Here is a 14,760-nt window from a genome sequence, read left to right as displayed (position 1 = left end):
AATTATCAAAGCTTGCCTAAGCTTTGTTAGTTGATGAAAGATAAGCTGTCAAAGGCAGATTCCTATAGAAAGAAATATGCAGTTGATTGCTCCCAGTCCAGAGCATCCTGTAAGTTACTTTTTGTTAGATTTATACAGTAGTGGCCAAAATTGTGGAAACCTTTGGGGAAAAGTGTATTTTCTAAAACATAACGCCACCTTTTTTTGGAGTGGTACCATAAAATTATGTATCAATGGAAAGATAATTTAATCAAGAATGTAATGCAATAGCTTTTATGAAGGATTTGTACCCTATGACTATTAAGTGTTGTACCTTATGATTCTTGACAAATGTATCTTTTCTTTTATGTACACTGAGAGCATATGCACCAAGACAAATTCCTTGTGTGTCCAATCACACTTTGCCAATAAACAATTCTATTCTATTTGCTATTAGAACAGCAGTTACAGTATAAAGAAAAGTGAAACACGTAGAAAAAACAAGATTAACAAAAATTATCACCATAGAAAAAATGAGCTATACAAAAATTATCACCTCAGTTAATACTTAGTTGGGTAACCTTTAGCATGAAGTAAGGCCTTACAATGTCTTCCCATTGGAGTGAAGCAAGTTCTGCAGCTGTTATAATGTGAAACCAAGATTGAATGATTGCTTCTATTAACTGGGTTTTATTGCTGGGTTGCTTCTGATTATCAAGTTTCTTTAGTCGACTCCATAGATTTTCAATTGGGTTAAGGTCTGGGCTATTCCCAGGCCATTCCAGCAATGGAATATGATTGTCTTGAAACTCCAAAAAAAGTGGTGTTATTAGCCATCAAACCTCAAAAATACATTTCCCAAAAGGTTTCCATAATTTTGACCACCACTGTGTATTTCTTATAGGACTCTTAAGGCAGCAAACACCTTTGGGAGATAGATTGGATTGAAACTAAACCAAACCTTTCCTAGATTTTAGAGAATTATTTTCTAAAAACAAGACTAAGATACTTATAAACCTGGGCTACCTTATTGGGAGTGCAAAAATCTGGGATAAGATTATGCTGCAGCAATGATAAGTCTGTTTTTCCTTGTTGCCATCTGGTGGTATTTCACAAAACTATTACGGATTACTACGCAATAGCAGATTGCCTATTCTGTGGTTTGTGAAATGGAGCACAAGGAAAGGTGGGAACAGTTACGGTGTTAACGACGTACATTTAAAGAAACGGTTGCTTGAACTGCGTCCAAGGATGAATCAGCAAAGGAAGAAACGGGTCAGGTTTTCGTGAAGAAATTAAGGAACCCGTCATGAGTCAGCACAGGCTGACTAGCGAATCGCCGGACAGGAAGGGTGGTTCCGTGTGTAAACGTAATTGTAGACGGAGGTCACTCTTCGCTCTTGCGCAAAAACTCCGCTTCCTCCTCCCTCGAAAAACGTGCCAGAGGCTTAGATAGCCCAGTCTTTTCAGAGAAGCCGAACTGGACGCCTTAAAATAAACCCTTAGGGGCGTCTTCTGATTGGAAGAAGACAACAAAAAACCCCTACAACCTGCATTCCTCGCTGCTGGTGGAAATTTTTTTTGAAAAAAGTATAGAGGAACACGCCTGAAAATGTTAATAGCAAGCCTGACGCTCTGATGTTTAAGAATCAAACCTCTTTCTCTCAGCAGACTTTTGAGGCTACCACACTGGAGACTTAATAAAATATACTAAAATTGCTATATCTGAAAAAAAATTGGCAAATAGGTGGAACACTGTAAATGATGGAATTTGCTACTTCAAGATGAGGTAAAGACTGTCAGCTTGGATGCCTTTAAAAGGAGATTTAGACAAATATCTTAAATCAATGGCTACTAATTATCATAGGTACATATTAGGTACATAAGGCCTCGAATATTAGTTGCTGTAACATCCAAATTGTAGAGCGCCAAAGCATTTGATTAGATGGGTTTTGATCCAGCAGAAGCGAGCTCTCCTAATATTTTTATGCTTGTATGTAACATTTAACCAAATATTTAACAAAGTGTTTAAAACGCCGTTCAAATAATATTTAAATATTTCTATTTTGTCTCTCAAGGTTCTCGAAATGCCTAGCACTTGTACACAAAAATAATCTAAACAGGTAAAGAAGTGCATCAACCATATCCTTTAAATCAAATATAAGATGGTGCCAATACCTGTCTTCTAAGACCCTGGTGATATCTGATGCATTAATGAAAGTGTATAGATGACGCAAGACATTATGAATTCCGACATTCAAGTTCAGTCGGGAACTTCTGAGCACAGGGCATCCGAGAAAAATCTCCCCGTTAGGACCAGTATTCAAAATCAACAGAGGAAAAGGCATATGTAGAGTTATTTAAACGTTAATGATTGCCTGTTGTTTGGCTTGGAGGCGGCGTGGAAAAATGCGATAAATTCAGAGTAACTATAAAGTTCTGAGTTCCACTCTGTCTCAATATTGTCTCGTTTTAAAACCCTGACGAGAAAGCTCTATAAGCCCACCCCACACCCAACAGAAAATCCAATCCCCGTCAACCACTGCCACTCTACCATTTTCATGAGTTTATACATGCACGCTGTGCAGCACGAACAAACCATATGCGCACATTGCTGCACTGAGGCAGTACCTTCTCATTGGTTATTCTCATGGGTTATTGCCCCTCACGCCCTCCTTTCAACCAATCACGGCTTACCCTTTCCCTAAAAGATAAGGTGGGTTGGGAAAGAGGTTCGCACACGCTGAGCTCGCGGTTGGCGGTCGGCCGGCGAATATCTTCTGGCCGGGGAGCGGTTTCCATCTACAGCGTGGAGTCTGTAATCCCTTTTCTCATTTTAATAAAGCAAGTAAGTATTAGTGGTGCAGTACTATTAGAAGGAAACACATTTATGTAATAATTGAGTTTAGGATGTGGCTGCTGTGTTTATTAGGGCACTAATAAAATACAATCCCTATCCCTAGTTCAGCTGATAATTCCTATTCTTGCCGGTGCTGCCTAAGGCTGATAGAAATGGGGAGTATATCAACAGCTAGAAGGCGCGTTTCCCTACCTGTAGTAAAGTACCAGTTCAGGAGCTTATTTCATCTAATAAGGGGAGGGAGGAGAGAAGTAGTGAGATGGGGCAACTGCAGTTCTAAATTTACAGAGCTGGAAAGTGGAGAAGAGTTCTTTGTTCATGAAATGCTTGTGAGAGACCCCTGTTTCTTCTCCTCCACCTTGTGGTTGCATCAACCTGTAGTAGGACAGGTGACCTAGAAGCAGAATCTCGAGGAAAATGTGGCATTCAATAAATGTTTTAATTCTCCTTTTAGTGTTTCCTAAACATTAATTCTTAATGAGCTGTGAAGGCTATAGCATGTTGGAAGATGAAGTTCTACTTTTCTTGATGAGTCCTATATTTCTGCTGCTCTTTTTAAAATAAAACAGGCATGTAAATTGAGAGCTAGAGCTGTGTAATGATGCATAACTCAAATGCCCTGTTTGTGCATTTCCCAGGGTGTGTTTGAGGGACCTCTAGCTGTGAAACAAGATTTCGTAGGTTGATACTACATGGTTATATTTACTCAGAACTAAGTTCTGAGTTCCTTGAGTTAATTCTTAGTTAGCTATATGTAGTTTGGGATACATACCTACAGTTTAAAGATTAGGCTTTAGTTCAGATTTAAAACATGTGGGATTAAGTTACAGTCACCTGTCTCCAATGATTTAGCTCACCCTACTGGAACCAACAATAGTAGCATACTCCAGGTGCTCTTTATTAGGCAGGGTCATCTTGTGGGACCTAAGAATAATGCCTTCTTTGTCATGGGGCCTCCTTATGGAATAGGCCTTTTAGCATGATCTTGTTTCTTCCCATATATCTAGAGAAAGTGAGATCTGCCTTTTTTTAATAATATGAATTTATCAATCAGATGCAGAATTTAATGGTGGTATTGAGTTATATAATCTAATATTAATTTGGATATATAGTACTTGTAAAATTGGGGGCATATTTAGGGATTCTTAATCTTCAAACAATACCAAAATAAAATATGGTGGAATTTTTTGTCAAGTGGAGCCACATAGTATAAGATAATAAGACTTACCTATACTTGACATGTGCTGAGTACATTTCTTACATTTTTAAATTCCTGTGAAGCAAAATAAAAACAGATCCCTCCTTGGATTCCTTTTAAACCAAAAGAGCAAATCCCAACATGAGTGGAACAGGTAATAGAGATGTTGCATGGGATTGCAGGGACATGTTTTAAAATGATTAAGAAGATTTTGGAAGATAATTTACAAAATGTTTAATATAAAGGGATTTAATAGCATCTACCAATTTAATAGCATCTACCAATTTGGTGTTGCAAGGGGTTGCATGCCATACCCACCCTTCAGGCGAAATGTCAGTTAATTCTCAGCTAATATGCCAATGGTGTGGTTTTGTTCCCTACTTTCTGCCAAGAATTTAACATCTGTCACTCTGCCAAGGAGTAGTAAAGTGTAGAAGCTAGTAAAATACAATTCTTTCAAGTTATAAAGATAACGTAATTATGCATAGTCCATTTATTTGTATATAAAATGTTATAAATATACTGTTCTACACAACTGGTTTCAGTAATTGGGAATCTTTAATGAGCATAGTATAGCATTCTTTACCGCTTATTTATTTTTATTAGTTGGATAAAATCACACAGGTCAATGAAATCCATTTTCTGCTCTTTGATAGCAACATGATGCTGTTGTATGATCTGTCCATATTAAGTTTATGACCCTGCCTGCATGTATTTGTTTTATCCTGCCTTTTTATTAATTTAAGGAAGCATGAATACCAAATACTTTTGTCTCCTATTTTTCCCATAACAACAAATCTGTAAAGTGGATTAGGCTGAGAAAAACTGAGAATTGGTCCAAAGTCTCCCTGTGGGCTTTCATATCTAAGGGAAGACTAGAACTTGGTCTTCTAGTTTCTAGCCTAGTAGCTTAATCACCACTCCCAACTGGCTATCTCTTTTAAATCTTTTTACAGTTAAAGCAACTTTGGGTTGAATTATAGTAGTTTTAATTTTAGGATGAATGAAAGTATACCATAGATACCAGAGTTCTTTTTACTCTTCCAGTATGTTATAAAAGTAACTTCTAGTTCTGACCTCCTATTAGTATTTTTGGAGGAAACCTACTGACTTCCATTCTCCAAACATAACCATCAAATAAATACTGATGAATATTGTACATACTCCATTGCATCTGCCTGTTTTCTCTCATCTACACATAAAAATTGTCTCTCCCCCAAATATGCCTAGCTAGAGTGGTGGGTTAGGAACAGAGAATCTCACGTTGTAAATCCATCACAACCACGGAAACATAGTGAGTGATGTTAGATTATTCACTTTCTCTCAGCCCAGTATATCTTATAGATTCCACATGATGTAAAACACTAGTTGAATTTGTTAATACCTCACCATTTGTGATGTTTTACTGTATTCCTTAGATCAGTATGTCTGTTGCAAACCATGTTGTGTAAACATGCAATTCTTACCCATAAAAGTTCTAATTCTACTCTAGAAATTTATTGAACTATTACCGAAATGTGTAAATGAGCAGCATTCAGGGTAGTAAGAAATTTAAAAATGCAAATACATAAAAACATGCCAGTACTGTGGTCTGGATATCTCTTGTCAGTGAATGTGGGAAGTGGAAAATGAATCCTTTATTTTGAATCTATCTCTGTCTGAAGTTTATCTAAGTCTGAGAACCCAAGATGGTTATCATTTGGTGACAGTGCTCTAGGACTAATAAATACATTTTGGGAGCTGTGAAGAAGAAACCCTTTTACATTGAAAATACTAATTTCATGTTCATATGCACAATTCATTTGCATTTGCAAAATGACCTTGTAGCATTAAAGATACAGAGAAGAATTATGTATCTTTATGTTTCTCATCTCTGCAGACTCTGCATTTTGTTCTGGGTCACTTATTAAATTGCGTGGACTTCCCATATATTGAAATGCTGATTGGAAAATTCTGGAAGTCCCCACATCTTAATGTTGTCAAGTTTGATAAGCACTGATTTAGTGGTTTTTCATGGTTTAATAATGATTTCTTTGATTTTAATCTTTTTTAGTGTTAGTGTATTTGCATGGTTTAAAATTAAAATATAAAACTGCCTGGTACGTTTAGAAAGAGTGATACGAAATGGAAAAAAATATAATATTACAGTAATGTAATAATCATGGAATTTATCACAATAATGTAATAGAATATGGAAAGATAACAGTTTTTCTAACTTCTGTTATGGTATAAGGTAACTAAGGCTTCCTCCCCAAAATATTTTTGGCACCTGACTTCAGTTTCTCTTTTCATCTCCAGAGCTCACTAGTTCCGCCCTGTTTTGCCCTCTAGACAAATCAATTCCATCTTCTGTCAGTTAAGAATTTCTCCTTGCACAACATTAGACTGTTTTACCCATTGAGTGCCTTAAGCGTTTTGTTTTGATTTTTTGGGGTGTGTGTGTGTGTGTGTGTGTTATTTATAATTGGAAATCAGACACTGAATTAGAAAAATGTGAAAAAGAAACAAAAAGTTTCATTTACACCAGGGGTCTCCAACCTTGGTAACTTTAAGACTTGTGGACTTCGACTTCCAGAATTCCTCAGCCAGCAAAGCTTGTGGACTTCTGGGAGTTGAAGTCCACAAGTCTTAAAATTGCCACGGTTGGAGACCCCTGATTTACATTATGTACACAGACCAATGATTTCTGGTTATTAATAGAATTGAATAAACACGTTCTTTCTATATTTTTGCTCCCATCTGCCTGTGGATGAATATTTACCATAATCCTGTTTCTGAAGCTATGCTAGTTTTTTCTAATTACTAAAATGCCTGTAGTTTAACTGTTTATTCCATAGATCCATCATTTCATCATAAAAATGCTGCATTACTTGGGGCAAGGAGAGGAGGGAGAAGATGCTTTAGATACAGGCTTTTGATTTTCTGTAACTTAAAAATGCCTTCTTATTTTTATATCCTTTACTTGTTAACAAGTATGTATTTTATTACTGGAAATACTTGCTGAAAATTCTTCCCCCCCCCACAAATAATAATTTCAAGAATTTCAAGGCCACTCCCCTCCCCTTTCAGGAAGGCACAGAAAACAAATATTAATTTGCTTTTCAGTTAAATTATAAACTTTATTTACCCTTTAAAAACATGAAATGTATAAATCCTGGACATACAGCATATATAGTACATAGAAGGAAGCTATATGCCATGAGATGAAGGATTAATTGATTGATTAGCTTTTTAGAATGCTGTAATCTTAAGACTCCCGGTAGTTTTGAAGAATAAAATATCCTTTTAATATATTTAAAACATAGTCCATGAAACAACATAACCATTAATTAAAATCATCCAGCAATCCTAAACAAAATAACTAGCCAGTAGCCTGCTAATACCAGTCATAGGCAAGTCATCTTTACATATCAGGACCATCCTTTCTCTCTTGCTGTGGCATTATGATTGAAGAAAAGAACTTAAAACCCTTCCAAGCAAATTTTTGAAAAGGGAATGACAGTTCCCTTCCCCTAGAATGGCCTACCTCTGTTCCCCCAATGTATTTTACTTAATCTCAATCACTGAGATCTACTCTTTATTTATTTGTTAATCAAATGTATATGGCTCCCCATTTCATGGAAAGTAACCCTGGCTGATGTACAACAATCCAGTACTATTTTGTCCTACTACCACCTCCCATCCTACATCATAAGCCAACAGCCCATTATAGTTAACTTATTCAGAAACTGTAACAACAGAAAAATATGGAGACCAGTGCTCTGGTGACAACATTCAAATTGACACTCCATGTAAGTTTACTACCCCTTGCCTTCTATGCAACCAGTATTCTGAAAGCCTTTGGGCAGTCTCTTCATCTCAGATTGGGAGAGTCTATTCTATACTCCATATTAGCCCCACTAAATAGTGCAAATCAGTGGTGGGTTGGTAGTGGCAGCGGGAGGATCTGCCCACTTGGACGCTTCTGCATATGTGCAGAAGCATTACAGGTGCGAGCGCCCATGAGCCAACCGATAGCAATGGGTTTTGAAACCTACCCCTGGTGCAAATCAGAACATTAATTCCACTGGAAGACTAGAACTGTGCTCTATTAATGTAGACTACATAACAGAATCTTCTAATTATCCTTTACCTCCTCTCCTTATAACCCAGTGAATCAGAGAGATGTATGCCTCAGCTGCTTCTGAATGTCATCTTGCTTTCCTGGTCTTAAAGAGTGTTTCAGTCCTCTTTGCCTAAATAATAATTCTTGAATACTTCTGAGGATTCTGGGGATAGCCATAAGAGCCATAATCTGAACAGGTTATCCATAGTGCTTCAAATATATAGACTCCAAGTAACTTGAGAGGAGAGGAATATCAGCCACCTAATTTTTGAACCATCTTCTCTCTGTTTGGTGCAGTGAAGCATGTAGTATAGTGCCACATAGTCACCAGCTTTGCCTTCCTTGTTCTGAATCTGTTGGAAAGAAGAAATAATTTTTAAAGTCCCCACAAATTCAACCAACCAGTCCAAATGTCTCCTGTCATCACCTCTGATCACTGATTCAGCAAAATCCATTCTGTTGGTGATGGGCCTTCTAGTTGGTAGATCAATGCTCAGAACTCACTGTCCATGCTGCAGTGGATCCCTCCATGTTAATCACTTCATAAGAATTTTGAGGTCTTTGTAGTAATAAATTATTTAAACTTGCTTCCAATCATACGTTTGCAGCCTATTTTGGTCCATAATCTGCCCAAGTTCTTTGTACATTTTCTAATCTCATAACTAAATATATTCCTTAATAGCAACAGATAAGCTTATTCTGATCATACCATAGCCAAAACCCTTACATCCTTAACTAAACTGACCAGTCACCAAACAAAATGGGAAAACATTGTACATAACATTTGATGACCTATATGGCCCGTTCCAATTTTATGATTGTTACATAGGTTTTGAACATAACACTGTCAAATGTATGTTGAACTAAAATCAGAGTTACTCAGTACATTTATTAATCTGTGGTAGAAAGCCAATTCACCTAAATAATTAACTGTAGACTGAAGTAGTCAGTTTTATGGTTAATATGTGAAAGGTACAAATAATTTCAGACTTCAAACCTTGAGAAAAGTCTGACTGGATACTCACCCACTTTGTAATAGAAAAGCAGAACTTTTTTAACTTCTCTGTTTAGCCTTCTTGCATCATGTCCATCCTGTTTTGTTTTACAAATTTTCTTTTCTTCCTTTCCTAGTGTACACCCCTGCTTCCCCTTATTCTAGCTCAATCCTTTCTTTCTTTTCTTCCTCCCTTCCTCTTCCCGTTTTAACATAAAGTGAACAATTAATTATGTGAGATATTTTATTTTACTAATCAACTTTAGTCAATTTTATAATTTTATTTAACTACTTTGTTTTGGCCAGGCCTTATCCTCTTTTGGCATGTGGCTTCTGGCATGATATATATATGTATTGTGTGTGATACTTGCTTATATGCACATGTGTGTCAGATGCATATAATTATGCAAAGGAGAAAATCTCCAAGATTTGTTGCAGCTGAAATTGGCAACCAAGGTTGACAAGTTATAGAAGCTGAGTATTGTGAAGAATTTCTGCCAAAATTTAAAAATGTATTTGGGATGAAATCATTTTCAACACAGAGTTATCTTTATGTAAATACAATATAAATTATTTCCTCTATACAGTATTACAAAATACCTGGAAATGGTGCCAGTATTAATGTAGGAATGATAAGATAAAGGTAAATAAAAAGGAATAGCCAGATTTCTTTTAGTTTAATCAATGAACCGTATCTAGTAAATTAAGGTGCTTTATAACTTATAGTATCTGTGTTTACAGCTAGTGTTTGAAGAGCAACAAAAGCTTGTTCAGAAATTTGTTAACAGTTCAGAAGTTTGTTAACCTCATGGAACTGAAATGGCTCATTTAAGTCATCAGGCCCTGCCTTTACTTAATGTAGAATACAAATACAAATGTTTATCTAACCTCTGCTTGAATATATTTAACAAAGGAACTCAAGAACTCTGTTTAATTATTTCCTCTTCCTGCCCTCTCATATCATGACGATTTTTAATGGGAATGTTTTTCTGAGCATTCCGTTGAAATTTCCATGTAAGACAAGTTATGGCTTGCTTCTCTGGCAAGATTCTCAATTAGAACTGAGAAGTACTGTATCCATCCTAGCCCTCCATAGCTGCTGAATGAGTGGTCATTAAACAAGACCACTTGTCTAGATACAGTAACTATTGGCAGTCTGCAATTACACCTGGAAGCAAACTGTTAACCAGTGCATCTTAATGATACCCAGTTATAAATATCTAGGCTACCAGGTGATGCTATGAAGATTACTTTTTCAGTGTCTGGAGGCAGTGTGGGTCTGGCTAGAGAAAAAGAGGCTTTGGTTCAAACTGAGCAAGATCAAGTGGTTGTGGACTTTTTGATTCTCTGATAAATGGATGTGATTGTATTCCCTTAGACAGATTTGGTGTGTAATTTGGTGGTCCTCTTGGACTCTCAGGTCCTACAGGAGGAGCAAATGGTAGCCATGACCAGGAGAGCTTTTGCCCAAATCCATATTATACATCAGTCTGCTAGTTCCTAAATTGGGTGGCCTTGTTCATAGATACTCGTGTCCTGTGCACCTCCTGTATGGACTAGTACAATATAATGTATATAGGGCTGTCCTTCAAAACCACCTGGAAACTGCATTTGATTCAGAATGTACTATAATGGTACAAATGGTTATAAGTCCACTTTGGTATAACCCTGCAACACCACTGCTTTACAAGCTGAACTGGTTAGTTTCAGCATCTGCACTCCATATTTTTGGCAGATATGTTAATCAAAGAGGATTTGATATAATCCCTTTGTTTATATCTAAAACAGTTGGTATCCAACATAGAAGTCAGATTCTTACTTCAAGCAATGAAAGTATGACAAGATAATTTTGTTACCCAACCCCCACCAAAAAAAAAAGGATTGTAATGCATTTTCACTCTTAACTGCCTTGGATTCTGGTTGGCAAGAATTCTGATGCAAGACTGATGGTCATTCATCTTAATACTTCAGAGGAAAATCCACATGGCTGTCATGGTGCTGCAGATCACCCTTCCCAACTTGACCCTCTTCAGATGTATTGGGGCTGAGTCTGTGGGCGATCAAAGGCTGTATAATTCTAAATAACATCTACTTTGTTATAATACACTGTATACATCAGCTACTGTTTTAGTACCTGCATTTACCTAGATGTATAAAAGTAAGAATGGAATTACCAAGCAGAAATAACTAACAAAACGCTTATAGTGCTCATGAAAGTCCTAAAAACAATTACTACCAACCTGCCTTCTATTGAAGACCTGTATACGGCATGAGTCAAGAAGAGGGCTGTGAAAATATTTACAGACCCCTCATATCCTGACCATAAACTGTTTCAACTCTTACCCTCAAAATGACGCTATAGAGCACACTGCACACCAGAACAACTAGACACAAGAACAGTTTCTTCCTGAACACCATCACTCTGCTAAACAAATAATTCCCTCAACACTGTCAAACTATTTACGCTGCACTACTATTAATCTTCTCATCATCCCCATCACTTATCTCCTTCCACTTATGACTGTATGACTAACCTTGTTGCTGGTATCCTTATGATTTATATTGACTGTTTCCTAATATGATTTCATTGCTTGTTTGTACCCTAAGACTATCATTGAGTATTGTACCTTAGGATTCTTGACTAATGTATCCTTTCTTTTATGTACACTGAGAGCATATGCACCGACAAATTCCTTATGTGTCCAATCATACTTGGCCAATAAAGAATTCTATTCTATTCCATTCTATTCTAAGAAGCCTGCATCAATGTTTACATTTAGCCTGAGAAATAGATAATGCCACAAATACAGGAAAGCTGCTTACAATAGCAGTTAGAGGAAATAAATTGATGAGTTTCAAAAGTCCAGATTCCTCTTTCTCTCCCTGCCCCACCCCCAATTTCCATCGGATATGTTCTAAAACTAGGACTGATATTGTGTGAGGTGGATGGTAGGAAGAAGTAGAGATTATTTACCAGCCTTCTGGGATTATAGCCAACAGACACTGACAAGCACTCTGCTGGGGTGGGAGCTACAGGCTTGAAAGAGATTGGACCAGATGAAAAGGCTTCTGGGGCCAATTTTTCCATAGAGAGCTAACAAAGCAGGATTAGAAAAAACTGATTTCTTCACAAATAAGCAGCTGGGGGGAGGAGGGATCTTTGATGCTGGATTGTATTCCCTTAGTTGGTTTTTTCTTCACCACTACCTCCCCAAAAGGTGGCTAAATAAATATATGGTTTTTTTAAAAAGCATGAATATATAGTATGTGTTTCTGCAGATGCATTTCTGTATGAAAAATTGTGTGTGTGTGTGTGTGTTTTCTTAGATGTCTTTTTTGGGATGCCCAATGGCCAAAGTTAAGCTGTTCCCCTTAAATTTGATAATAGCCTGGAGGGCTTCCAGCAGGTATAAAGTGAAGAGAGGGAAGAAGGGTGTTATTAGCATAGCCCTCAGCAATCCACAGTATCCTTCATAGATCTTAGCTGTTGATCAAAACATTGCTCTGCAACAGGCTTCCCTATGATGGAATCCCCCAGAATCATGCTTGGCACAACCTTGTCTTTTTGAATCAAAGTAATGTCAGTTTTATCCTTCTGAAACTTTTAATAAACCCTGTTTATGCAACAAAGGGGTTTTTAAATTAATCTCATTTCTGATATTATAGTTTCTACTAAACTTTGGCTGTTCAGTTATTTGTCCAATCTATTGAAGTTTTACTGGATAAGACTGAGACTGATCTGAAAGTGGATTTAAAAGTAACAGGTTACAAGAATGGTAAAAGATGCTACACTGGACATGCAAAGGAAACTGCCTGATGTTTTAATAATTAAAAAAGATGTACAAATAACAAAGAGTGACCTTGATAACTTTCCTATATTGGATTTACAAATGAGACTTGTCAAAGTCTTGAAGAGTTGTATGGGAACATAGAAATCAACAGGACATTATTTAAAGAGACTAAAAATAAGGTTTATTAAAAGTAAAAGAAAGGAATGTAAAATTGGTTTACTTTTTTTAAGAGTAGATATGTTATCTCTGATAACCCTTTAAAGGACTTTTGTTGATTAGGACTGAACAGTGAGGCTTCAAGGATTTCTTTACACAGGAAATCCTTGACTTGCAATCTTTTGTTTAGTGATCGAAGTTACAACAGCACTGAAAAAAGTGACTTACAAACCCTCCTCGCACTTACCACCATCACAACATCTCCACAGCCACATGATCAAAATTTAGGAGCTTAGCAACTGGCATGTATTTTGGATGGTTGTAACCTCCCGAAGTCACACAATCGCCATTCCCAGCTGTCTTCCATCAAGCAATGGTGAAGCTGGATTCACTTAATGACTGCCTAACACAGTGATTCGCTTAACAACTGTGGCAAAAAATAATGTAAAATTGGGCCTGATCCACTTGTTTAACAATGGAAATTCTGGTCCCAACTATGATCGTAAGTCAAGTACATAATTGTACATAATAGTTGGGATATGAGGAAATAATAGTTGGGATATGAGGAAAAAAGATCATTAGCTGTATTTTAAGAGCAGTTATTAAAATTGTTTATACTTTGATGAAGGAGAAGGTCATTTATGCACAACACACACACACACACACACTATATTCTTATTTTTTCTTCCTATTTTTTCTTTTTTCCACATTCTATTTTTAGTTTGTATTTGTATATTTTTAATTGTAATTTTTAATAAAATTACTACTTTAAAAAGCACACACATGCTGACATGTCAGCTCTTTCCATTTGTTGTCAAGTGAAACATTCTGAGTGAGAAATAGATTTGTTTAAATGTTTGTGTGCCTGTAAATCTTAGTTGTTAAATTTTTCTCATATCTCAAAACGCAAACAATTTTACGTCTTTCCATCCCAGATGTTATCACAATAACCCAATATCTATATCCTTGATGGAACCTACATGGATTCTGAAACAAGTTGTACCTCACTGGTTACAGGATTATGGAATGTGAAATCAAGCAGGTTCAGAGTGCAGCAGTCTGAGGAATATTGCTTTCTTAAATTTGTCTGATATAGAATTACCTGAAACATTATCCACATAGCTTAGCATCTTGACAGTAGACAGTAGCAAAGCTATTTATAAATACTTTACAGGCAAAAGAGAACTATAATTTGTTGCTATATTTTTTAAATTAAATTTGGGATTGTCCATGTTTATGTGCTTTAGTCATAATGATTGTTAGTCCTGTATCGGAATACAATTGATCTCTTGTTTCCCCCTCTGGTGTAGGCACAATGCCATCAATCCCTGCTGAAACTGAAATGGATACAGTGACTTGCACTCATGTTTCGGTTGACTGCATACCCAATGGCATCTTGGAGAAGGAATCTTGTAATTCAACAGAAAAGGAGAGGAAGTGGATCCGGCCTGATGCCATCAGCAAGTGTACCTGGGAGCTTGGAAAATCTCCTTCTGAATCGCCCCATCACCATGCTGCATTGTAAGTGGTCATTCGGTCAATAGACAGGTGGAGGAAAGGCCTGTTTGGAAGGTGGCTTTTATTGTAAACTGGCCATTTGGTTCGATCCATTCTGATGTTAGTTGGGGATAATGAATTTTAGGATTGTTTCCTAATATTGTATCTCTTTTTCTTTCT

The 14,760-nt window shown here is 36.7% G+C and overlaps 1 protein-coding gene across 1 annotated transcript in view; it reads left to right on the top strand.

The window, feature by feature from the left end:
• The first annotated feature begins 2,695 nt into the window (after positions 1-2,695).
• Positions 2,696-14,760, top strand: part of LOC131199649 (cystathionine beta-synthase-like protein) — a 40,666-nt gene continuing 28,601 nt past the window's right edge. Inside the window, exons 1-2 of the mRNA XM_058185631.1 lie at positions 2,696-2,827; positions 14,394-14,604. Coding sequence (XP_058041614.1) covers positions 14,399-14,604 — 206 coding nt within the window. The 5' untranslated portion in view covers positions 2,696-2,827; positions 14,394-14,398. The remainder of the gene's footprint in view (positions 2,828-14,393; positions 14,605-14,760) is intronic.

Source organism: Ahaetulla prasina, chromosome 5 (assembly GCF_028640845.1).
Source record: "Ahaetulla prasina isolate Xishuangbanna chromosome 5, ASM2864084v1, whole genome shotgun sequence".
In the NCBI taxonomy this organism is placed as follows: Eukaryota; Metazoa; Chordata; class Lepidosauria; order Squamata; family Colubridae; genus Ahaetulla; species Ahaetulla prasina.
Note: the sequence above shows the minus strand (reverse complement) of the source record. Positions and strands in the feature narration are given on the sequence as shown.